At 36.6% G+C, this 26,171-nt stretch overlaps 1 protein-coding gene across 1 annotated transcript in view; it reads right to left on the reverse strand.

Moving 5' to 3' along the window:
- IL1RAPL1 (interleukin 1 receptor accessory protein like 1) overlaps nucleotides 1–26,171 on the reverse strand; it is a 651,340-nt gene that overhangs the window by 274,004 nt on the left and 351,165 nt on the right. Inside the window, exon 6 of the mRNA XM_089904943.1 lies at nucleotides 21,241–21,315. Within this exon, the coding sequence (XP_089761069.1) occupies nucleotides 21,241–21,315 (75 nt within the window). The remainder of the gene's footprint in view (nucleotides 1–21,240; nucleotides 21,316–26,171) is intronic.

Below are 26,171 nucleotides of genomic sequence, written 5' to 3' on the forward strand. Positions count from 1 at the left end.
TGCTAGTTGTTTGGCACAGGGTGTCCAGCACTGTAGCTTACTGGTCGTTGAGTGGAGCTGGGTGTTGGCATTGAGTTGGAGATCTCTGGGAGATTTTCGCCATTTGATATTACAGGGAGCTGGGAGGTCTCTTGTGGACCAGTGTCCTGAAGTTGGCTCTCCCACCTCAGAGGCACAGCCCTGATGCCTGGCTGGAGCACCAAGAGCCTGTCATCCACATGACTCAGAATAAAAGAGAGAAAAAAAAGAAAGAAAGAAAGAAGAAGATAACATAAAATAAATTAAAATAAAGTTATTAAAATAAAAAAAAGTTATTTAAAAAAAGAAAGAAGAAATAAAGAAAGAAGAGAGCAACCACACCAAAAAACAAATCCACCAATGATAACAAGTGCTAAAAAGTATACTAAAAAAAACCCAAAAAGCAAAAAAATGGACATATAGAACCCTAGGACAAATGGTAAAAGCAAAGCTATACAGACAAAATCACACAGACAAGCAGACACATACACAGTCACAAAAAGAGAAAAAGGGGAAAAAAAATATATATCTTTGCTCCCAAAGTCCACCTCCTCAATTTGGGATGATTCGTTGTCTATTCAGGTATTCCACTGATGCAGGGTACATCAACTTGATTGTGGAGATTTAATCCACTGCTCCTGAGGCTGCTGGGAGAGATTTCCCTTTCTCTTCTTTGTTCGCACAGCTGCTGGGGTTCAGCTTTGGATTTGGACTCGCCTCTGTGTGTAGGTCACCTGAGGCCGTCTGTGCTTCGCTCAGATAGGACGGGGTTGAAGGAGCAGCTGATTCAGGGGCTCTGGCTCACTCAGGCCGGGGGGAGGGAGGGGTACGGGTGTGGGGCGAGCCTGCGGCGGAAGAGGCCAACGTGACGTTGCACCAGCCTGAGGCTCGCCGTGCGTTCCTCCTGGGTAAGTTGTCCCTGGATCACGGGATGCTGGCAGTGGCGGGCTGCATAGGCTCCTGGGAGGGGAGGTGTGGGGAGTGCCCTGTGCTTGCACACAGGCTTCTTGGTGGCTGCAGCAGCAGACTTAGCATCTCATGCCCATCTCTGAAGTCCGCGCTGTTAGCCGCGGCTCGCGCCCGTCTCTGGAGCTCCTTTAAGCGGCGCTCTTGATCCCCACTCCTCGCGCACCAGGAAACAAAGAGGCAAGAAAAAGTCTCTTACCTCTTAGGCAGGTCCAGACTTTTTCCCGGACTCCCTCCCGGCTAGCTGTGGTGCACTAGCCCTCTTCAGGCTGTGTTCACGCCGCCAACCCCAGTCCTCTCCCTGGGATCTGACTGAAGTCCGAGCCTCAGCTCCCAGCCTCCGCCGTCCCCGGCGGCTGAGCAGACAAGCCTCTTGGGCTGGTGAGTGCCGGTCGGCCCTGATCCTCTGTGCGGGAATCTCTCCACTTTGCCCTCCACACCCCTGTGGCTGCGCTGTCCTCCGCGGCTCCGAAGCTTCCCCCCCTCCACCACCCGCAGTCTCCGCCCGCGAAGGGGCTTCCTAGTGTGTGGACACCTTTCCTCCTTCACGCCTCCCTCCCAGAGGTGCAAGAGACAAAAATTCTTTTGTCTCTGTTTTTTCTTTTTATCTACCCAGGTACGTGGGGGCTTTCGTGCATTTTGGGAGGTCTGAGGTCTTCTGCCAGCGTTCAGTAGTTGGTGTTCTGTAGGAGTTGTTCCACATGTAGGTGTATTTCTGATGTATTTGTGGGGAGGAAGGTGATCTCTGCGTCTTACTCTTCCGCAATCTTAAAGGTCCTCCTACTCATAAGTATTTGCTGATACTATTTTTTTTTTTTTTTGGTCTAGTGTGCATTTCTCCACCTAGAGAAATTAAACTCATCCTTTGAGTCTCAAAGTCAACACTGCCTGCCTGAGAGGGGCTTGTCTAGGCCCTGTGAGCAGACACAGCCTTCCCATCTACAATGTCCTTAAAGATCTCTACGCATAACATACCCTAAAGAGCTCAATTCTAGCCCCTGTGAGCATACACAGCCTTCCTATCTACGGTGTCCTTAAAGATCTCTACCCATAACATACCCTAAAGAGCTCAATCCATATCCTTCACACTATATTATCATTCATATATACATACACATGCAAGCATCAGCGTCCCTACCTGGAATGACGTGCTCCCTGATTGATATCTGTATGTATATGACAGGCACACAGGGCCCTACATAAATGTGAAAACAGGATCAGTACTAGGAGATATCTTGCTCTAGTTACAAAGGATAAAACTGAATTTACAAGCTGAAATTAAACCTTTGTCATTGAGAAACTGAAGAGGAGAAAAGTCCCATGTTTAACAGGATAAGATGACTGAGAAAAAGCAGAACTCAGAAGGATCCTTTTATAGGTGATTCCAGGGTACACTTTCTCCAAGTGTATAGAAGTGCCTGGGTTCTAAAGAGATGACAGATTCTGTTTTGATTCCACTGTCTATAATATGTATCAAAAGGTTAAAAAGAAGAATAGCTCCCTATTATATCTGGTATATGGGTTTTCTGAAATGAGGATAAATCACTCCACATGGTGGATTTTAGATATAACTAGTGTTGCTTAACAAATCTTACATGACAGTAATAAGCTTAGTCTCACAGCGGACAGTTAAGCTAAAAAGATATGAAAATGCTAAGCCAAATAAAAGTATCCTATCAATAATTCCAACCCATAAGACATGGTTGACCTTCTCCACCACATTAAAAAAAAAAGAAGAAGAGAAGAAAAGAGTGGTTTCAGTACTTCTATTTTACGAATGTTAAAAAGTGACCACTAATGGGACTTAGGTACATGGCTGCAATTATCCACGGACTAATTAAAAATGAGTGTCACTCACATTGTTCACAGCATATCAACAATAGCAAACATGACTGGGTTCACTTTAATTCAGAGTTGTGCCAGATTGGCTAATAGAGAGTATTATAATTATTGCTCAAGCTCATAAATCGTCTATGAAGACTTCTTGACAGTTTATTTTTATTCCATCATCTTACAAAATGTCAAAAACAATTTCCTAAAGTTACATGCAGACTATCAGGTAATGATGGTAGAATGAACACAGAAATACAGGGGTTTTTTCCCTCCGGAGTACACATGAAAATATAAATGAAGGGCTTTTTAATTAGCCACAAACCCACAAAGGAGTCAGGGGAGAGAACCACAGCAACAGAATTTTAGAAGCTAGACAGTTAGTGAACAAGTAATAACTCACTTAGAAGACCTGCAAAAGCTGAACCCTAATCTAACAGATGTTGATGCCAAGGAACAACATGATTACCAACGCAGAACCCCCCGAAGCCTAGGGAATTGATGATACTAGATATTTATGGAAGGGAGGATGAGAATGGGGCAAAAACAAGAGGATTGTTCAAAAATATTTTAAAGAAAATTAGATACCAATTCTTCTCTCCACCATGGCAGAGACTAGAAGTTTATTCTGTGGAGAGGGTCAAAGACAGTCTCTGCACAACTGAAGGTGTGCTTTTATGCTGAATGTAAAATCTTTTCCCACTCATCTATCAGATGCAGACAGACAGGCAGAATACTGGAGGATTCTTCTCTATGAATCTGACCAGTGCAAGACAAAAGACCCAAAGATACTGAGAGCAGGGGTTTCCCAATAAGCCAGACAAACAAACCATGAAGTCCCAAGTCAACTAGCTGTGAAGAGTTCCCAAGCATCTCTTTACTGCCTTACACTTAATAATAAGCGGACAACCAAGGACCACCAAAACACTGAGGGAAGCCTTTAACAGGAGGGAGACTTAAACATGCAAACAAACAGACAGTAGGAACTTGGGGAGAATAAAGATAATATATATAGAGAAAAGCAAAGCCCCTAAAACAAAACAAAACCAAACCCCCAAAAGATCTAACTTAAATACTCTCAGAGAGAGAGAAGACATGCCATTGCCTCCACACAACAAGAACAGGCTGCTATAGAAAAAGATATATGTAGAAAACAAAGAAAAAACACTTACTAATTAAAAGTATGTATCAGAAAAGAAAAAAAAATCAGTAAGAGAGTGGGAAGATAAAGTTTAGGAAATCTTCCAGAAAGTAAGGCGAAAAGAGAAAAAGATGGAAAGTACTATGCTGAGTGGCTCAACTTTCACTAGTGTTTCCATAGCCACAAGCGACCAGCAGATGGTGATGAAGCCAAAATTACCATCTAGAAGGATGGGCAAGCAGGTGATGCACAGTTGTGTAGTAGGGGTGCTTGTATTTTACATAAGATGGCTTTCATAACATGACTCCAAAGTGTAAGTACATGTAACTGAGATGAAAATAGTTTCACTTGCATTGTAAATAAAATATGTAAAGACAAATATCAGTGAAGATATTCCACTTCCAAATATACAGAAGAAATGCAATTGTGCATTTTAATTAGTTTTCACTGTCAAATGTTTTATGTTAGTGTGGAAAAATTAAGAGGTATTATGATTATAGTCATTCCTGGAGGCAGGACATGATCAGTAACAGTCTTGAGATACTCTTAGATGCAAAATTTGGAGCGAGAGAGAGGATAATATAGTAAGTTTAAAAAATAAATATAAATTTTAATTCAAATGACCAGTTCAATTCAAATGACTGGTGTTTTCTCTGAAGAACTTCCACAGTTTTGGATTTTAAATTGCCCTTTTAAGAAATTACAAATTACACTAATAGCAGATGTTAGCTTCTTTATTTTCTTAATAATATAATTTGGCAAACTAAATACATTGACAACTTTGTGATGGTCCCCTCCCTCCCCCTCCCTCCCTCCCTCCCTCCCTCCCTCCCTTCCTTCCCTCCCTCCCTCCCTTCCTTCCTTCCTTCCTGTAGTTCACCTGGTTCCTGAAATCTATATGTTTTGGAACCACTGCTCTAAATGGCATTCAAACTTCTCATTCTTTTTATGAAGACAAAAAACCCCAATAACTCTTTACTTTCTAACTACACTGAACAACCCAGGATAAAAATCCCATGCCCGTAGACAAGTGCAATTCCCCTTTGTTTCAAATCACATTGCATTATATGGCCACTTGTGTACCATTTTCGTGACTTGCTGGTGACCAACACAGTAGGATGAAATGCACTTAAATGAGGTGGAAAATGGAAGTTCCCTGAACACTCAGAAATCAATAGAGCATGGAAAGATAGACTAAGGAAGAATAAAACAATATGAAACCTAAAATTGGTAAGCAGGTCACAGGAATTCAAATGTAAATAGACACAGTTCCAAATCAGTAACATTCAAATATGTGTCTGTCTGTATATTTTAAAGAAATCGTTGAAAAAAATTGAGTCAATTATCTTTTAAAAACCTCCTACCATATCCCCAGTTATTTAAAATGTTGCCTAAATTATTCAGTTACTAAATATTTTAATAATATGTATATATAGTACCTTTCTTTCCTGGACAGAAGAAGAAAATTAAGCAGTAGCAAAAAGAAAAGGCATAATTTATGGTATCTCTATTGGGATAATAATCAGATAATTAGTATTCAGGGATGAGTGATTTTGAATGGATACAACTCAATTGCGAAAATAATCAGTTAGTTATATCTTATAATTAGGTTGTGAAATAATTAAAATAAGTTAAAATACTTGGAAACATGAAAGATTAGACAATGATATGATAATACGACTGTAGCAAAACTCCTAAAAATGCTTTTTAAAGGACACAATAGTAAATATGAAACAATTTCCATTTTACCTGGAAAAACAAAGATACTCTCAAAAACACTGCAACTAGCCTTCAGTCATTCAACAAGAACTTATTGAACAAAATTCCCCCATTGGTTACTCAGAGATAAATAAAACACATATCCCATGCTCAAGAGGAAAATGAGACATTCAGAAATTAGTATACTTACATATTACAATAATAATTTGAGACAGGGTGAGAAAAATAAGTAATCTCTCAGGCCAATAATTGTCTGACTTCCTCTCTAGGAGGATCTCCCAAATGCTTGTCCAGCTCAGACACCTTACTCAAGCTATGTCCACATTTCCAGTTTTGGGAGAGCCTTGCCAAAAACATACCTCTCCTATAACCACAGTTTGAGTCAACATATTCCCCTCAAATACTCCTCCTATTTTTGACATTCTTGTTGTTATTGGCATTACCTTCCTCCCAGCCAGCCATAATTAATACCTTTTCAGTCAGCCATAATTAATATCTTTTCTTTTTAATTCCTCGGTCTGTCAACTTTACTTCCTATTAGTTGATACATTAACAAGATTTATACCTCCGATTCTCTCTGATCCCCCTGAAATCTGACCTTTTTCAGAGGCTAATATTACTTTTCACCTAGGCAATTAGTTTCCCAATTGGTTCTCTGGCTACTGGCTTCTTTTTTCTCTTACTCATTCTATAGTCTGAGACTAACTTACCAACTGGGCTCTCCTCCTTTCCTCTTTTTAAAAAATTTTAAGGCTTCAGTGACGTGAAGGTTTCACTTTAGTGAAAATGTATCTAAATTCATAATTTTTCTGGCACTACTCTTTTTCATCAGGTCAGCTGGCTCAACTGCTTCAGTTGGCTGTAATATTGCCCAGCTTGTAAAGTCAACATATGTTTCCTCATTTCTCTGCCTCTCCTAACACTGGTTGTTCAGCAGTGCCTTTCTACCTCATATCTGTCTGCTGAAATCTTACTTCTAAACTAAGGTATAGCTCATCTAATGTTTTCACAATGAGGCCTTCCTTACTTGATCCTGCTTTTGAAAACAGCTCTTCTTTAAATTCACACAGTACGTTCTTCTTAGTTTTACTTACTGCATTGCCTAATACTTGTCATATGACAAGTATTCAACAAGTGCTTGATTAAACGAATGATTTCTTATTAGTACCTTGAAAACTTTTAATATTACAACTCTGCTCACGAATCGTAAGTCTTAGAACACTGTACAAGGTAAGTGACTATCTCGGTAGTTTTAAGAAGTTATGCCTATAATTGTTACAGCTAGATACCAGGATGTCTACTAATGGAGAGGGACATATTACTCCTGACATTTTATTTGTGAACACTTTGTTTGGAAACAATATCCTACTCTCCATTAGTAGACATAATCACCAATCCACTTATCGGCAGTCATCCGTTTCTAATTAGTACAGGTGAATCAACTCTTGCCAAATGTAAAAGGACAACTGAATATCGCCCAAATCACAGTCAAACTTTCTTTGCTCTCTCACAACTACAGGACGATCATGTTTTTTCTTCTTGGGAAAGGGTTCCCTTTGCTTTGTGTATTGGGCACTTTAAAACTCTTGTGCTTTGGACATCTCGTAATGGTGTCTTTCCCAATTTAACCTCAAGGGCTACCTCTAAAAAGAATTCTTCAGGTGAAAAAGAAACACCACAAGACATAACACACATGTACGTGCACTCACACACATGCACCCTGTGGGCACACACAGAGGAGCAGGCCCTGATAATTATTGAATGAGGGCTCTCGTCGACACTTCACTGTTAATTCATCTTGTGAACTTTTACTCAATATCACACTTTTTGTGAATGTAGTAGAACATGTGATATATATACCATACTGGTGTGAATGCTGGCCCCCAAAAGATACGTCTGTGTCCTAATCTCTGGTAGCTGTGAATATCACCTTACCGGTATATCTTATTTTATTGTACTTCACTTTATTGTGCTTCGAAGTTATGGTGGGTTGTTTTTGTTTGTTTTACAAATTGAAGATTTGTGGCAACCCTGCATCGGTACTCTATTTGCATCATTTTTTGCCATCGTATTTGCTCACTTCGTGTCTCTGTGTCACATGGTAATTCTCACAATATTTCAAACTTTTGTATTACATTTCTTATGGCTATCTTTGATGCCACTTCCGGAAGGTTAGCATTTTTTAGCAATAAAGTATTTTTAATTAAGGTATGTACATTGTTTTTTTATTGCACACTTACAGTATAGTGTAAATATAACTTTTATATGCACTGGGAAACCAAAAAATTCATGTGACTCACTTTATGACAGTATTTACTTTATTGCAGTGGTCTGGAACTGAACCTGCAATATTTCCTAGGTGTGCCTGTATTTGGAAAAAGAGAGTTTTCAGATGTAATTGAAGTAAGGCTCTTGAGATGAGATCTCTCTTGATTTTCCATGTGCGCCCTAAATCTTATGCTAAGCGTCTAATAAAAGAAAGGCAGAGTGAGATTTGAGACAGTCAGAAGACAAAACACACATACACACAAACACACACAGAGGAGGATGAGGGCAATGGTGACCACAAAGGCAGAGACTGGGGTGATGGGACCACAAGTCAAGGAGGCTGACAGCCTCCCGACATTCATTAAGTGAGGCAAAGATTCTCCCCTAGAGCCTCCAGAGGCAGTGCAGTCCTTGATTTCAAGCTTCTGGCCTCCACAACTGTTGACAGAAGAAATTACTCTTGTTTTAAGTCACCAAGTTTGCGGTACTTAGTTACAGCAGCCACAGGAAACTAATAAAGATACTAAGATAAGTTTTCAGAAAGGTTAAGTGACGCAAATTGTTGCTGAATTTCTACCAGGCTTTGAGAAGTTCCCTCTTTCTCTACTTCATCCCCACCTTCAGTCCTCAGTATCATACATAGCTTCCACTTGGAAGGACATCCAGATCTCATTTGTACCTTCTGTGCCTGAGTTAGAGAGTCTCTCTTTCTTGACAATAACCTGACTGATGAGATAACCCAGATGTGTTTGTGTCTGTTAGCTTCCTCATACGCATTGCAAAGAGCTCCAGAAAGTATAGAAATCCTGATTATGACTACGAAAACATCAGATCCACCAGGTCAGAAGAGATACAGATATAGATAGGTATAGACATAGACATATATAGATATAGAGACATAATTTTAAGAATTTTCTGTTTGCAGAACTTAAAAGTCCCAACAGGACAGAGAACAGTGATTCTCAGTCTCCATTTCAGATCTAATAAGTTAAATTTTCCAGTACAGGGGAGAGGCAGGAGAGCTAGAAAACCAGGCGCATGTGTTTTGTAAAAGCTCTACAGGTATTTATATCATTCATTCCGCATTAAAAATCATTGCTATAGACAGTTCATCTGGCGATGAAGATCTTCAGGTCACTGAGATTCTCACTTAATTAGTCAGGGGCAAGACAGGCCCATTGGTTTATGTCAGTGTACCATGATGCCAAGGACCTCTTTATTTAGAGGAAGAAATGTAAATTAAAAGCGAAAATGTTAACCTATAATATTAAAATAATTAAAATACGTGTGTTCCAAATTACTAAACTGAACATAAAATGCTCATCTGCATTTAAGAGAATTTATCATTATTTCAACAACCTTTGAGAATCTTAGTCTTACTTCCCCATTGAGAAACTGTTCTCATACGCTGGAATAAAGACAACTTCCATCTTGTTTTCAATATTCTGCTGTTGTGAAAATAAAATAAATTAATGCTTAGGTCCTTTTAGTCACTGAAGTTTAAAACAGAGTGTTAACTTAGTTACTATGCTACTTTCATTCATATAAGCATTTTTACAGTTGGTGGAGGTTTTTTGATACCATTGTTTGTGGGGCCTTGACCTAGTAAATGTCAGCCCATAGGAAAAATTGCAAATTACTTTGTTATGTTAATGCAGCATGCATTTACATTATAAAAGAATCTCCATTTCTATAAAAATCTTACCAAGTTCTTTAAGGTTAACGTATATTTACAAGCCGTGTGCAAGATGCACTGTAAATGTCATAAAAATATCATAAGTCCAATTTAACTTCTGGGTTAACATTAATTTTAATCCAATTGTTACAGGTTTTCTAAACGGATAATTTACCAATGTCTACATAGTTTTTAACTTTATATGCTCAAACAATCAGTAGTCTTTAAATTACTTATCTATGTAGAGTCAGATAATTATATTCGGAAAGAAAATGTGAATCCTAAATTTACAAAAAACAACTCTGGGCACAGGGAATTAATAGTCACAGTAAACTGACAAGTCAATTATTAGTTTTACTTTGTCTGTTTTAAGAAGTGAAATGAGAACACTTGCTTTCTCCTTGCTGTTTAAGAAAGGACTATAACTTGCTGTTTTTAAAGAGTAAAAACTGATGAACTAACTGACTCTTCTATCTGCTTTTTTCACATTAACTTTTGCAGCTCACGGGACATTCTGTTCATGAATGTTCTAAGTACTCCCATTTTCTTAAGTGCCTTGAAAAGAAATTTCATGCTTGAAGATCAGTAGAGGAAGAAAAGTGTCTGTTAAAATGTACTTGAGAGAGCAGAAGTACAAAAAAATGGGAATGAGAAAATAGGAGGCAAAGATGAACAGAAGCAGATCGAGGAGACATGCAAATGAATAGGGAAAAAAAAACCCTGAGAAACATTTCAAGGACAAGTTCATATTCAATTGCATTATTACTAGATGTGCTATTTGATGAGACACAGAATCTGTTAACAGTGGGATAAAATAAAATGAAGCAGTCTATAGGATGAGACCATTCTAAATATTGTAGTCTATAAGGATAAGATGAGATCATTCTAAATATTGCAGAAGGGTCATGGATTTAACAGAGCATTTATTTACAATTAGAATTTAACAAAGGAGTGAAGAAAGAAACAATAATCAATACGCTAGTGTATAGAAATGTTCCAAGAAGTATAGCACGTAAGCTTCGGTCACAATCTGTAAAATGGAAGCACAATACAAACATCACAGACTGTTGAAAAGACGAAATGAGACAACATATGAAAATGCCTTGCAAATGTTTCCTAGAACAAGTCATGTTGTAAGTATCCTATCTCTAGGGATAGCTTGATGTGACAGGATGAATTTAATTTTTCCAGAAAAGCAATGCACTTTCCTTTGCTCTCTTCCTACTCAAAGAGGTGCCAAGTTTCTATAAACACAATTCTTTGTCAGGCAAGTCTGAGGTGAGTACCCTGCTTTTATTAAACTGGAAACAAAAATTCTCCAACAGTGAGAAAGCCTGTAGCCTGCCTGTAAGTTTGCGGGGTAGTGGGAGGGGAGAGGGACGTACTGACTTTCCTGGACGCCTCAGGAACTTGAAATCTTTCTCTCATGCTCACTGTGGACCAGAAGTGGAAGTGGGAGATATCTTCAGACCACTGGAAAATTAAAAACTCTTTATCAAGTTTTTACTTTTATTTTCCTTAATTATTCAATTGGATAATATATGCTATAATTAAAATTTACATATCTTAACTACAAAATTTTAAAAAATCCTTAGTGTCTCTGAGAAAGTAACATTGGGCTTGTGTGTGGTGAATTGCAAAGGAGGCCTCTTCTTGAGAGTTTGTTGTGAGGCGCAGGTTTTAAAACCTTCTGGATACTGTATGCATTGGGCTTATCTGGCATGTTTAAAAAAATAATAATAATAATCAATTAATTAATGTTTGGCTGCTTTTGGTCTTTGTTGCTGCGCGTGGGCTTTCCCTAGTTGCGGCGAGTGGGGGCTACTCTTCGTTGCGGTGCATGGGCTTCTCATTGCCGTGGCTTCTCTTGTTGCAGAGCACAGGCTCTAGGCGCCATGGGCTTCAGTAGTTGCTGCACGTGGGCTCAGTAGTTGCAGCATGCAGGCTCAGTAGTTATGGCACGCGGGCTTAGTTGCTCTGAGGCATGTGGGATCTTCCCGGACCAGGGCTCGAACCCGTGTCCCCTGCATTGGCAGGCTGATTCTTAACCACTGTACCAGCAGAGAAGTCCCTTATCTGGCATGTTTTGGAGCATACATTTAGGCATATCTTAAAACGTGAATGTTTAGGCATTCATGAAGTAACAGATCAAATTTCATTGTATATGCTTTCATATTAAAAAGTTAAACATTATTAAATTCATAGGAATACATTAAGAAAAAAGGAAGTAATCAACAAAATGATGTAATGAAAAGGTCCATATAAATTCTAGAAGAATCAAAATACAAAATGCTCTCTTTAAAATTGGAAATAACTGTTATAGCTATGGAAAAATAAATGACACCACGGACAGTCATTCTATTGGATACATTTCAATAAAATCAAGGCAGATAAGATTGTACAATGGCCTTCAAAATGTACCTCTTATGAAAATAAACTGTTTAGTCATAAATGAACATGAGATAGTCTGGTTACTCAAAGAATCTACCCTACCACATCAATTTTTGAGAATTAAATTAAAATGAATTTCTGTTGATCTGAGGCTGGTGAATTAAATTTAGTATTTCCTCAGAGGAGGCAAAAAGTCACAATGGGGACATCAGTTTCCACTGATAAAGAGGAAGCCATATTGCAGTGATAGGTGGATGCTCCTTTATCTGGGTTAGTTAGAAATACCACTTGCCAGTTTTATATCAATGAACCACATCTTATGAAAATGTAAAAATCTTCACTAACACAGAGAAAAGTTATAGGGGTGATTATTCAATTACAAAAAATATTCTTATATAAAATTATTCACCACAGAGTTTCTTTACATAGAGTACTTCCCTTGTGCATATAAATCTTTCATTGATCATTAGCTGCTTAAAAGAACTGGGGGTCAGAGCCTCTTAAAACTGACATGTTAAGCCACTACCAATTAAAGATCAATCAAAAATGAAGGGAACACTTCTCTGAAATTATGATGATTCAATTTACCCACAAATCTGTAGGAACATACTAAGTTGGTAACGTATGACTGGAATGCTAACTGTGTTAACGTTAGACCATAAAATACTGGTATCCTATTTTTATAATCATATTCAAGCATGAGTTATTTTTCATGAAGAGTCTGCATATAATTTAGGAATGCTCAGTTATTTAGCCAAAATTCAAGAGGAAATTTATGGATGAACATCTCTCTTTATATTCAAATTTTAAATGATGTGGGTCTTTTTATAGTTTCTATTTTAATGAACATCAGTCATGTGGTACATATTCTTATTCTGAAACCTCTTTTAATATTCTACACCATTATGCCCTTTGATAGGTTTATTTCTGATAAATTGGCATTTACTTTGCAAATTCAGAAGTTCTTGTTAACATAGGATACTCACTGCATTGTTCTATGCAGTAAACTTCAATCATTAAGAACAACTCAGAAAGCTTTGTATTTTCAAGCTCCGTACTTTCAAGATAATAGTACTTGTCAGAGGAAAAGCAGTATTTTTCTATAAAATGAATAAGACTATTGCCAAAACCTTCTGGAGGAACTTGACAGGCATAATGGTTTGATGCTTTGCTTTGTAAAATTATTCTCATGTACCTTGTCTTAAGAAATACTATATCTGAAGTTCTTTAGTTGAAAAAGTAATTTTTTCAGTCTTCCTTCTTGATGGTTATTAACAAATTTCGTGCGGCACAGTGTCCATTACATGGTCATTTTTTAAAGGATGGGTATCATTTTCTTCTGCTATGACTAAGTACTTACCGTATGCATTTGGATAGATTTGTTGAACAATTAAGTAATCTAAAATCAATAATTTCTTTAAGATAAAGTCTCATTTAAGTAGAAAAAATTAGTATTCATATTTTGTTCTTAGATGGAAGATGGAAATTGTCTAAAATATTATCCATCCTGTACAATAGCAGACTTATTCTAATAAGAACATAAACATGATCAAACAATCATTGACATTCAAAATGTAGTTCAGAAATCTTGTATATACAGCATTATCTCTCTCTTCTTTCTCTCTCTCTCTCTATATCTCTATATATTTATATCTACACCATATATACATATATGTGTAGCATTAAAATATCTCAACTAACAGCAGCAAGCACATATTGACTACCTAATATATACCAGGCAATGTACTAATCTTTACATGCATTATCTCATTAAATACCCATACTAACTCTACAGAGCTACGTATTATCATGGTGTCTTTTTTATTGATTAGGAAAATGAGGGCTGTTTGTTTAAGGTTACAGCAGAGCTAAGTGGTAGAGCTGGATTGTCACCTAGGTCTGTCTGACAAAATGACCTGAATTTGGAACCTCTGCTATATGCTGCCTCTTTATTGTAAGTAACCAAAATAGTAAAATAATAATAATCATAATAATAATGAAGAAGAAAAATGATGATGATGGTGATGTTTGTTTTTGAAAATTTTGTGATATAAAAACATGTAGCCATTTTTGATCTCTGTTTTCTCATCAGTTTAAAGAGAAGAATTTGACTTGATAACTATCAAAGTCCCTCCACTTCGTAAGGTTTCTAAATCTAGAATTGTGAAGAGTTACACATATCTAGTTTCTTAGTTGGCCACAGACAAACAAAACTGTACTCTCAGTGCTGTAGCAAAAGAGCAATCTGCATGATTCATGTTAGTGTCCAACAAACTAGACCAGAACTATAACAGGAGTTGGGAATTTCAAAAGACTCTGGCTTTGTGACAACACTCTTTCTTGCACTTCTTCTTTCTTCCTTTCTTTTCTCTCTTTTGGCCCTTTTCCAAAGTAAGAACCAGCAGACTCACATTTTCTCTATTCCAGTTTTTAAATACAAGTGCTTCAGCTGGCTTCCAAACGTTCAGAAATCAATGGCCCATAGGAGCTGCTCTAACCTTCATCTCCATCTTTCTTTGGGTTTCAAGCCTGTCCTAGCACTAGGCCTCGAGCATGTAACACTTAAAAAGGAAGTCTGACTTCTGCTTAGCTAGCAATTTTTTTAATATTTGTTTTGATTTTTTTTCTGGATTGAGGGGTAATTGCAATAAGCTACTTAACAATAAAAGTAGTAAAAGTTATTTTAAAAAATAGTGTGTTTGCTCTCATCATTGCTACTTAGCCATTCTTTACCTTTTTTAAGAAAATTTTTATACAATTTTTAAACGGTACTTTCCACTTACAGTTATTCCAAAACGTTGGCTATATTACCCGTGTTGTACAATACACCCTTGAGCCTGTCTTACACCCAACAGTTTGCAGCACCTCCCACTCTCCCTTCCCTATATTGCCCCTCCCCCCGCTCCCCACACTGGTAACCACTAGTTTGTTCTCTATATCTGTGAGTTTTTACCTAGTAATTTTTAAAGCAAACATGCAAAGCTGCATTTTCCCCCAACCTAATCTTCCTCTCTAGCATAAGGAAAGACTGATTTTGAGAATCTGTGAGATTCATATCATATAAGCTAGGCCATATAATGATCTAGGAATATGAATACTAGCTTTCATTACTTGATTCATCTTTTGTTTAAGGATATGAAATGTTAAATAAATACTAATATCAAAATATTCCTCTTCAGGTTAGAATCACAATTCTTAAGGTGTGTTTGGTTTCAAAAGTAAAATACAACAGCTGTCAAGAGTTATTACTTTCATTCATCCTGGCACAATAAATTTGGACTGAGTAGACCTGAATGCCATCAGTTTAAATAATTATAACACCAGTCTGTATTTGCCTTTACATGATTTAATTATGATGTCTATTTGCCCAGAAGCTCTAATTTATGTCTAGCAAGCTTTATTTCGGGCAGTAGAACTATGCTGATCTGCATGTCTTTCTTAAGTGGGCAACGAGTACATCATTTGTCATCTAAAATCAAGACTTGGATACAAATGTTTTTATCCGGAGTGAAAGGGAAGTTTTATGGTTTTTCATATGAGTTTGTCAGTGAAAATATGTTTTGTATCTTCCACATGGAGCAGTAAAACCAAAGTCAACAGCATTACATTTGCTGATGACAACCAGAAGAGCAATTGTGGCTGGAAAAACTCAAACAGTCAATCCTGACTTCCTTACCTCTGGGAAGGAAGGTCATATTTGCATCACTTGCATAACTCAGCAACAAAGTATTCTTTAGCATCATCAATATTGTATGTCATTTTCAGAATTAGGTATCAAATTCAACACCTGAATTGTTTTGTTTCTAGGATACTGACATAAAGTACTTCCCTACTCCAGAAAGGAAACAAACAGGCCTCCTAATTAAGTAACTATTCAGAAAGGATGTGTTCTGTTTCAAGAAAATAACAGCTATGAAAATATAGAACTAGATAGTAAATGTTAGAGGGCTATTTTTCACTCCATAAAATAATTCCCTATATACTTTCCTTGGATTAAAAACTCAACTAGTATATTTGTAGTACAACACATTCCATGCACTATATGTATATATGTATGTATATAAACAGTTCCAGAACATATAAAGGATTGAAGTAGAATATATTTCCATAACTAATTACTTTGCAACACAGTAAATTAAACATAAAATTTTCATGGCAAAAAGTTTTCCTATTAAATTGTCAATCAGGATCTATTATATAGACATTTTTCCCTCAGTCTGCTTGAAACTTAAAATTCTGCAAACTATAATATGGTGTAACAGGGCAAGATGTGTTAGTTAAGTTCTAGTGTGACATTTTAATTAGCCTGTAGTTAAGTTGGATAAAGTTACATGTGTAGTGTGTTCTTTACGAGGACAGATGTTTAAAAATTTGAGGTTTCAATACTGTCATCAACCACTTTCCCTGAGATGTTAACATCTGGTGAATCCTTGTAACTCAGATACATGTGTTTTCTTTTTGACAAACTTAACAAAAGAAAGTGGATATTAAAGAAAAACAAAAGCACTGTTGAGCAGCTTATTCAGTTCAGTCTCATTACTTTTTTCTTACAGAAAATTTGGAGATGTGTGTCCTTTGTGGCATGTATACCTTATTGTCAATTAGTATTTATTGACATTCCCTATGCCCAGAGCACGTCACAAAATTACTGTGTACTTATATTAAGAAACGCAGGCTCTAGAGGAAGTTTTCAGTTGAGCATTAGGATAAGCAAGAGAAAAAAAATGGATAGAGACTGCAGACATTTGATTAGGTTTCTATATTTCTTCAACAATATGGACTAGATTTATTCGAAACCCTCCAAATGAGGATAATCCTGAAAAAGAGAGGCCACACTCATATTCAATGAATGAAGAGAAGGAGCTAAGAGGGGGAAGGAAGAAGTGATTCTGATACCCAAGGAAAGTGAGTTTTCCTTCAAGAGCTCTATGTTACAAAGATGTATCATTTTATGCATTGTATCAAAAAAATTAAAAGTTATTAAACTCACTACATACTTCTAGTGAGAGTCTGTATTACTCTGATAAGAATTCTGAAACTATGTAGTAAGAAACTTTGATGAAATTATTTCCTTTTACCCAGTAATTTTCCTTTTAGCAATCTGTCCTGTTGAAATAGGTCAAGGGAAAATGTATGATTAAAGACAACTACATCATTATTTATGATAATGAAATTTGGAAAAATCCAAATTTCCAGCAATATACGTGAAATTATAGGACATTCACATGGATGTCATGCAGCCATTAAAGGGGTATTTTCTCAGAATATTTAATAGGAGCAGAATGTTTCTACAACATAAAGTATAAGAAACAAGATTCTTTTCTGTATTTCCCCCAAAGGTCTACCTGTAATTAACCTGTAAAACTAACTTATAAAATTATTTTTAAAGCAAAAAGCAAAATTTAAATAAAGAAATACCCATATCTAAATGAGTAATTAATGATAATTTTCAGTAAATTCTACGTTGTAAAGTATAATGTGTCTTACTAGGACAAGGGTGGAATGAATTTCTACTCTTTGAAAGTCTGGTTATGATGAATATAACATCCTCTGTACTAGAAGTTTCTGAAAATGGGCTCCTGGCCATAAGAAGGCCATATATCTGACTGACATCCTCAGGGCTCAAGTTCAGCAAGACACTGGTGTCTGTCTTTTGATTCCCTTGACTACAACCACCTGAAAAGACTAAGTCAGGCTCACCCCCTGGATTGACCTTCAGAATTGCACAGTGTGATTTCTGGGCCTTTTGCCCAAGAAAGTTCTGTCCACATATTCGCTGATGCCTGAAAGTTATTTAAAAGGGACAGAGTTGTTTTTGGTTTTTTTTCACATTTAGAAATAACATATAGATGCCACTTAAAATGGAAATACTAGGCTATAACCCCATATTGACTGAAATTCAAAACCACCAATTTACATGGTTAATATGAATTTAGTTACTATTATACTATTTTTTTCCTAAGTACTTTGATTTTTGGTGCCTTTTGCTTTCTATACTGAAACAGTTTAAATTATCACTATCAGAATCTTTCCAGTTTTGAGAAGATGAAAGAATTGGAAGAAAAGGAAGACACAAAGGGATGTGGAAAGGGAAAGGTAGGCATGGCTAGCAAATGGCAGAGAAAGGAGAATTTGGAGATGAAGACAAATCTATGCATTTCATGATTTTATCTAATTCCTTATTAATATGTTTTATATATTCATACACAAACTGGAGATTTGATGGATTTAGTTACCAAGGACAGGTGAATGGATATGTGTTTAACTTAGCCAAGATGTTCATGTTAGGTCACCAGCCATGTATTAACTCAGTTTTGTGTAATTTCTAATGATTGTTCTTATAATTAACTCACATAGTAGTTTTATTAACCTCTGAGGTTAACCCTCAATTTAGGACAAGGTTGAGTCAGACCCCCAAGCTCTTGATCAATGAAACTCTGTTGGAGATTTTCACCATCTCATGAGAGTAGGCACCACTTACAGGTTCCCTATCACTGGTCCTGGCCACCCTCCTTACTCCCCCGCCCATGGCTCTTCACTCAGTTCCCTTCCTTAGGATTTGACAACACATTTTGAGCCTGTTGAAATTAATAGCTTTTTCAAATCTGGAAAGGGCAAAAATTAAATCCCAAAGGAGGTGAAAAATCAAAGTACATATTGCAGAAAACAAACATATTTTAGGCATCTCGAGTCTTTCCTTTTTTTTGGTCCTTAGCATTATTTCCTATTTTCACTTATCCTTTGTGATCAGCTGTTCACCTACCCCAATACTATTAAAGTAGCAACACTAAAAGGTAGTTATTTCAGATCAACTGTTGCTCAAAAATTCATGGATTAAGGTTAAATTTCTCAAACTAGTAAATGATGTATCACACTGAGAAGCGGAGTTAGAAAATAAAACGAAAGTTGTTTAAAACAATACAAGTCCCAGGTTGATGTCTATGGTTTACTTGGTGTTTAAAAGGTGTTCCTTTCGGCAGTGACAATAAAGGAGTTAATTAGAGTATTTTCTGGAGCATTTTGATTGTTATCAAGACATGCCCATCTTTCTTCAAACAAATATACAGCCAAACCTTCCAATTTGCATAAGAAATTTTCACATTTTCAATTTGATTTGTTTTTATAATTTTTGTTCAAGAAAAAGTAATTTTTGAAAAAAAGGAGAGCTTTACAAATTATTTATTCCATTTTGTAAAACATTTTAGAAGACAGAACAATTCGATTTATTCCAAATTCAGGGACAATATAAGGAAACCCAATGGGCAACCATCTATTGTAAAATTCTTTGAATCATTTTTTCAAGTAAAGAGATACAATTAATATCATTTTGGCTATGCTCATTACAGATAACTGGGACAATAAACCACTCCCTCTTGGTCCAAGATATTTATAGTTTTGCATAACTTCTTAGAAATATATCTTCCTAGGAATTATTGAAAGGTCTGTATGAGAATGGCCGCTTAGGAAAATTTATATTTCAAAATTTCTTTTCAAAGTAGCAATAACATCTAATATACCTCAATATACCATAGCATGAGTAAAGAGCGCGATACAATTTTAATACGTTTGTTTCATATACAGCATGGCTTTAGTGCTGCTTGTAGTCTCCCATCTCAAAATAATGACAATTATAAAACTACTTGCATGTATATGGAATTAATCCAAAGCCTTAGGTTCATCATCAAAGAAACATTAATACCCTGACTTGTATAAAAATTACATGTGTTCATGCCTCAAAGTGAGTGAATATTTCCAATGCTGGAAATCTGTTGACTACAATAATTTTATAGTCTCTAAAACCATCATCTTATCTTTTTGCACTATAACTGTGGATGTGCTATTAGTAAAGATTATCAGATCTGTAATCTTCATTTTGAAGACAGATTTACAATTTAGATTTAAACTCCCTCCCCAGTGACAATAATAACATTGATAACATAAGGGATGGACTATGAATTTTATTTTAGTTGTATTCATTAAATGCATTTCTACTTTCAAATGGTTGATGTAAGAAAAAATTCCTTAACAAACATGAATATATGGTTTAAATTATACTTTTGATAACCTTTTATATCAAACCACTAAAAACAACTAATTTTCTGCTAAAGTTTATGATATATACATACATGCATATCATATTTCAAATAAAAAATATAATTGAATGTGCTGTATATATTTATAAACAAGAGGGGAAATTTCCCATAATTTGGCATAACTGAATATAGATAGATAAATCAGACTAAGAAATTCTAGACTTAACTCTAAGATAAATATGTTAAAATTCTTATTTGTAGACTAGATATTTTTACCAAGGCAGAATATTCTGTACATATTCTTATGTTTCAGTCCTTTAACCAAAAGCCACTCACTCACATTTTATGAATATATTATCCATAACTTAACTATCACAAGGTCCATTATATTTGGCTGGATAAAAATGATTTTTAACTGTAACAGTGTCATTTACTTTAATGAATCTCTACCCTTTCCCCCAATTTTAAAAAATTGTATTTTAACATATTATTGGGTATTATAAGTCAAACAGTTCCACACTGTCTGTTTTAAAACCAATTCAAGTGCTTCCCCGGTGGCGCAGTGGTTAAGAATCCACCTGCCAATGAAGGGGACACGGGTTCGAGCCCCGGTTGGGGAAGATCCCACATGCCGCGGAGCAACTAAGCCCGTGCGCCACAACTACTGAGTCTGCGCTCTACAGCCCGCGAGCCACAACTACTGAGCCCACATGCCACAACTACTGAAGCCCACGCACCTAGAGCCCGTGCTCTGCAACAACAGAAGCCACCGCAATGAGAGGCCTGCACACTGCAACGAAGAGTAGCCCCCGCTAGCCGTAATTAGAGATAGCCCGCGCGCAGCAACGAAGATCCAACGCAGCCAAAAATAAATAAATAAGTAAAATAAATTTAAATAACCCAAAAATTCAAGCCTTATAAAATGACAAAATAATACCATCAGCAAACCCTTCAGTCCATCTAATTTTTCAACAACCATCTAACTAACACATGAGTTTTTACATCCATATGTCCAGCTTGGTCCTAATGCACGCACCAGGGGGATGGAATATGCCATATTTGCTGGTATTTTCTAATTTTGCTCCCTTTAAATAAACATGGGCTTAGCTCAGAGTATTACACCAGGTTACAATCTAGGCTTATTAACAGTCAGAATGTAACGAGAAAAGTGTATCAACTAGAATTAAGGAATTACTCACCCAGCTGGGTCTCCTGAATTGTCAGTTTACTTTCCATAGGATACAGAAGCTTGGGTGGTTTATCAGTCAGAGGGGCTGAAAAACAATAATAATACAGACTTATAGTTATGCTGCATAAACTGAAGGATAGAACACAGTTTATTTTCCCAAGTAGTTTTCATTCTCTGAGTAGTGTGTCAAAGCATTCTACCAAGTAATGACTTACATATTGCAGGTAGTACCTTCAGGTGAGTTGAAAAGCTATTAGATTATACATGAGTGAAATATAACACTACCAAATTGGCAGTCACATGAGACTGTTGAAGTACAGAATCAGGATTGGTCAGTCCTTAAGAACGTATGATTGTACTTCACCAAATATTTTCAATTTTCACCTTGCTTTCCTTTTTAAAGGGTACCCTACCTTTTCTCTATGTTAATTAAAGATACACATGATATCTGTATCGTGCATTTCAATGATTTTTTGGGGGGGCATAATATTGCCTCTTTCTTCTTAATCCCATTCCTACTTTCCCTACCCTGGATCACATTGCCTCAAAACCCATAATTTAGTAATTAGATTAAGTATTTCTCACATACATCTCCTATAAATGAGGCAGCAATGTGGCATTACATTACTACAAATACAAGCTGCATATTCAAACATGCATAAAAGTAGTCACCAAGTTATATTTTAAGTAATACTTTTCATTTAGTCAAAACCCCTTATTACTATTATCCATGACATTTTATAGTACTTATCGCTAATTTGCATGATATACTGTCTTTGATTTTTAGCTTCTACACATTACTGCTCTGTGCACTTATCAATGATCAGTGTACAGATCTAAGAGTTGGCTATTAAGTATCTTGAAGATAGGTTTCCCATTGCATCCTTCATTCCTAGCTAACTAGACTATCTGGACTTTAGACAAATAGTCAGTGATCCTTCATTAAAGACTCCCTCCTCACCTTCTCTGACTGAAATGCCCAGGTCCCTGTGAAATCTGTCACTGCAACTTCCACTCTGTGAGAAGTACAGAAATGATCAATTAAGGGTTGCTGAAATTGATTGAAAAATTAAATGATTTTGCTTTGCGGGCTTCCTTCCTTGCCAGGAGGACATGCCAGTTTGGTTGACAACCAGAAGGCTGATCTAGACAGCTGTGCCCGGAGTTGTGGCCACAAATCCTCATCACCAGAGGATTCAAGAATGCAATCTGCTTCGGAAGCTCACCTCTATCTCTCCTTAACAGAAAACACAGTCAGTGCAAATGGATGATGCATCCCAGCTCCGAAAAACAGGAATGAGTTTTAAGAGTCCTTGTTTGGAAGACCAACCTCACATAGGATCAGTAGCTTTTGTTCATAACTAATTGAATGCATTATTCATTCATCTTCATTAATATTTAACACAGGGATGGGAAGGAAGGGGAAAGGAAAGCTGGGGTAATGAGATAAATCACTTTGAAATTCTTCTCAAAGATTTGACATCACTCTGATTAACCTCAAATACTTGTATGTCTTGCCTAAAATGATCTTAACAGATTTTTATTCTCCTAATAGCTAAATAAGTAGGTTAGTCACTAAATGTTGGCAAAGCAGTTCACCATTAATAGGTCAAAGAGCCACATTTCCTAGGCTCTGGTTATCAAATGATTTCAGGTAACTTCAAAAGCAATATGGCATCAAAATAACCTGTTTCTTCAGTAAATTAACTCCATTTATAAAAGCTTGTGATTATAGAGTCACAAGCAGACAATTCAACAGTTATAGAAAGCAGCTGAGAAAAATGTTCCCTGTTCAAACACATCCCAAACTAACTTATAATAAAAGAAAATATCTGTAGAGAAAGATAATAAAATCCATAGATAGGACATTTGTTCAGAAATATAAAATGGTTGTGTGGTTCTCCACCCCAACACACCACCCACCCCATGGCATAATGTTACATCCTTAAGATCTTTCCATATTATCCTCATGGGACAACTCCAAGTTAACAGAGGAATCAGAGTGTTCAAGCCAGAAAAAAATTATAAGCTTATTAAGTTCTTTGATTTTTAAATTGTGTTCCCTAAAGCCCTGTGGTTTCTACAGCGCCCCTCTGGGCAGGTGACATGCAGATACAGATAAGGGGTGGACCGAGGGCCTTGACTCCATACCTTGTTGTACTGCCTACCCCTCTCTTGATATAAGTAGCTCTGCTTTTACTTATACATCAGTATTCCATCCAAGATTTTAACCCCCCAAATCCAATTCAACTCAACTGACGTATACTGGACACTATAATGTGCTAGGTATTGTGATAGTGGCTTTGGAATATCTTTGGTTTCTGCCTTTACATCTTGCAGTAAGCAGAAGTTAAAAAATAATGGCAATGGTGAACAATTCTGGGCTGATTCAGCTCCCTTGTTTTATTTACTTAATTTTTTACTGTTTTTTTTTACACTTTTTTCTTTTTTTAATTGAAGTATAGTTGATTTACAATGTTGTGCCAGTCTCTGATGTACAAAGTGACTCAGTTATAAACATATATACACTCTTTCTTTATATTCTATTCCATTATGGTTTATTATAGGATATTGAGCATAGTTCCTGTGCTTTACAGTAGGACCTTGTTGTTTACCCATTCTAAATGTAATAGTTTGCATCTACCAGCCCCAAACTCCCAGTCCACCCCTCTCCCTCCCCACCCCCCCTTGGCAACCACAGGTCTGTTCTCTGTCTATGAGTCTGTTTCTGTTTTGTACATAGGTTCATTTATGTCATATTTTAGATTCCACATATAAGTGATATCATATGGTATTTGTCTTTCTCTTTCTGACTTACTTCACTTAGTATGATAATCTCTAGTTGCATCCATGTTGCTGCAAATGGCATTATTTCATTCCTTTTTATGGCTGAGGAGTATTCCATTGTATATATGTACCACATCTTCTTTATTCATTCATCTGTCAATGGGCATATAGGTTGTTTCCATGTTTTGGCTACTGTGAACAGTGCTGCTATGAACATAGGGGTGCATATATCTTTTTAATAATTAGAGAAATGCCAATCAAAACTACCATGAGGCACCACCTCACACCGGTCAGAATGGCCATCATTAAAAAGTCTACAAATAACAAATGCTGGAGAGGGTGTGGAGAAAAGGGAACCCTCCTACACTGTTGGTGGGAATGTAAGTTGGTATAGCCACTGTGGAACACAGTATGGAGGCTCCTAAGAAAACTAAAAATAGAGTTACCATATGACCCAGCAACCCCACTCCTGGGAATATACCCAGACAAATCTATAATTCACCTCCCTTGTGTTAGAGGTCAAAGATCCAAGGTGTAAAAAGCACAACTGGTCTGCCAAAGGTAAAAGAGCAAATTCAAGCTAGAGTCCTTGCTAGATCTTTGCCTCCCAGTTCTGAAAAGCAACTACTAGTCCTGTGCAATGATTCCCCTCAAGGTGTGAGCAATCTGTTAGGAGAGCAAAAACATACAAATAAGTGACTATAACCTACAGCAGAGCACTTGTACTGTGCAATCTGTCATCTCTAAGTTCTGATATTATGCTCTAGAGGGATATTGTTGAGGCATGTTTCTTGTATGATTCACTTGTCTTTGATAATAGCGAACTGAAACTGTCAGAGAACACAAGAGCTGACTACAGATTTGACACATGACTGTGAAATGGGGTGACCATTAAAGCTAAGACACAGGTCCAGTCATTTGAGGGTGAACAACTGTGCTGCCACAAAGAAAAGACATGTGCTGAATTATCCATTATTTGAATGTTTCTGACACTTTATGGTGTTTAACAAATATTAGTTGAATCGAATTGACAGAAGACAGAACTGGCAAACAAATGCAGGAATGGTAATGACCAAACAAAATGAACACACAAACACAAAGCCCTCTTCATTTTCTGCATGGGCAAAAGTACGACTGGAAGGAACTCAAACAAATTAGTTACAATAAAAAGCAAAGTAATAAGCATTAGACCATGACTAGACCAACTAACATTTTATTGTCAAGAAAACATCTTTCCTTTTGGGACCCTTTCTTTCCTTCTCTCTCTCTCTCTCTCTCTCTCTCTCATTCACACACACACATACACACACACACACACACACACACACACACACTCACTAAGCTGAAATCATTGAAAAAATAAAGCAAGTCTGATAGTAGTGACATGAAGCACAGGCTGATTTTAAATCCTAATCACATTTTGTCTACAAAAAAAATACACAACAATTATAGTAGAGATGTTTCTCTGGCTACCTATGCATTGAAATATTTCTATGAATCCACCAACAAAAATATTTTCAAGCTCTCATTTTATTCTTCAGAATATCCCATTGACAACATTAAAGACAGTTATTTTAAAAGTGTTTTTATTTTGAAATTAAAAATCTTTATTTCTATTTTAAAATAAAAATCTTTTAGAGTTATTAATATGTCCCGATCGACAAAACCGTTCTTCAGAGTAGAAGGAACAATTTAAAGGACGTTTGTTTTGCTTACCAGCTGCTAGTTAGAGAAACATCTGGAAGGCGGTATACACAAAGTTGTGTATAGGAATAATTCCTATGTTAACGTTCCTTAAATAATTATGAAGAGATGAAGTCTCTCTCTTTTTTCCCCATGCCATGTACACTTGGGTTATGGAATAGTGAAAAAGAGGATCCAATTTTCCAAAGCAAAAGTGACAAGAGACCAGGGCAATGAGGCCAGTATTCTCGAATTTTTCTAATGTTCTTAAAGAGAAGAGAAATACGAGATACTTAGGATGAGTGTATCTTTGTTTTGACATCCCTCTAAAATTTAAGTTTAGTCCCTCAAATACTCTTGAGAATAATTAATATTTCTTGGATACTTAACGTTGTCCTACCACAAAATCTGTTCTTTCAAAATCATAGATACTTTTCAAAATGTATTTTAAGTAGTGCCTTCTCTGCTTTG

This window comes from Delphinapterus leucas, chromosome X (assembly GCF_059928025.1).
Source record: "Delphinapterus leucas isolate spDelLeu-1000000601 "Yukka" chromosome X, BTC_Dleu_Yukka2, whole genome shotgun sequence".
NCBI lineage: Eukaryota > Metazoa > Chordata > Mammalia > Artiodactyla > Monodontidae > Delphinapterus > Delphinapterus leucas.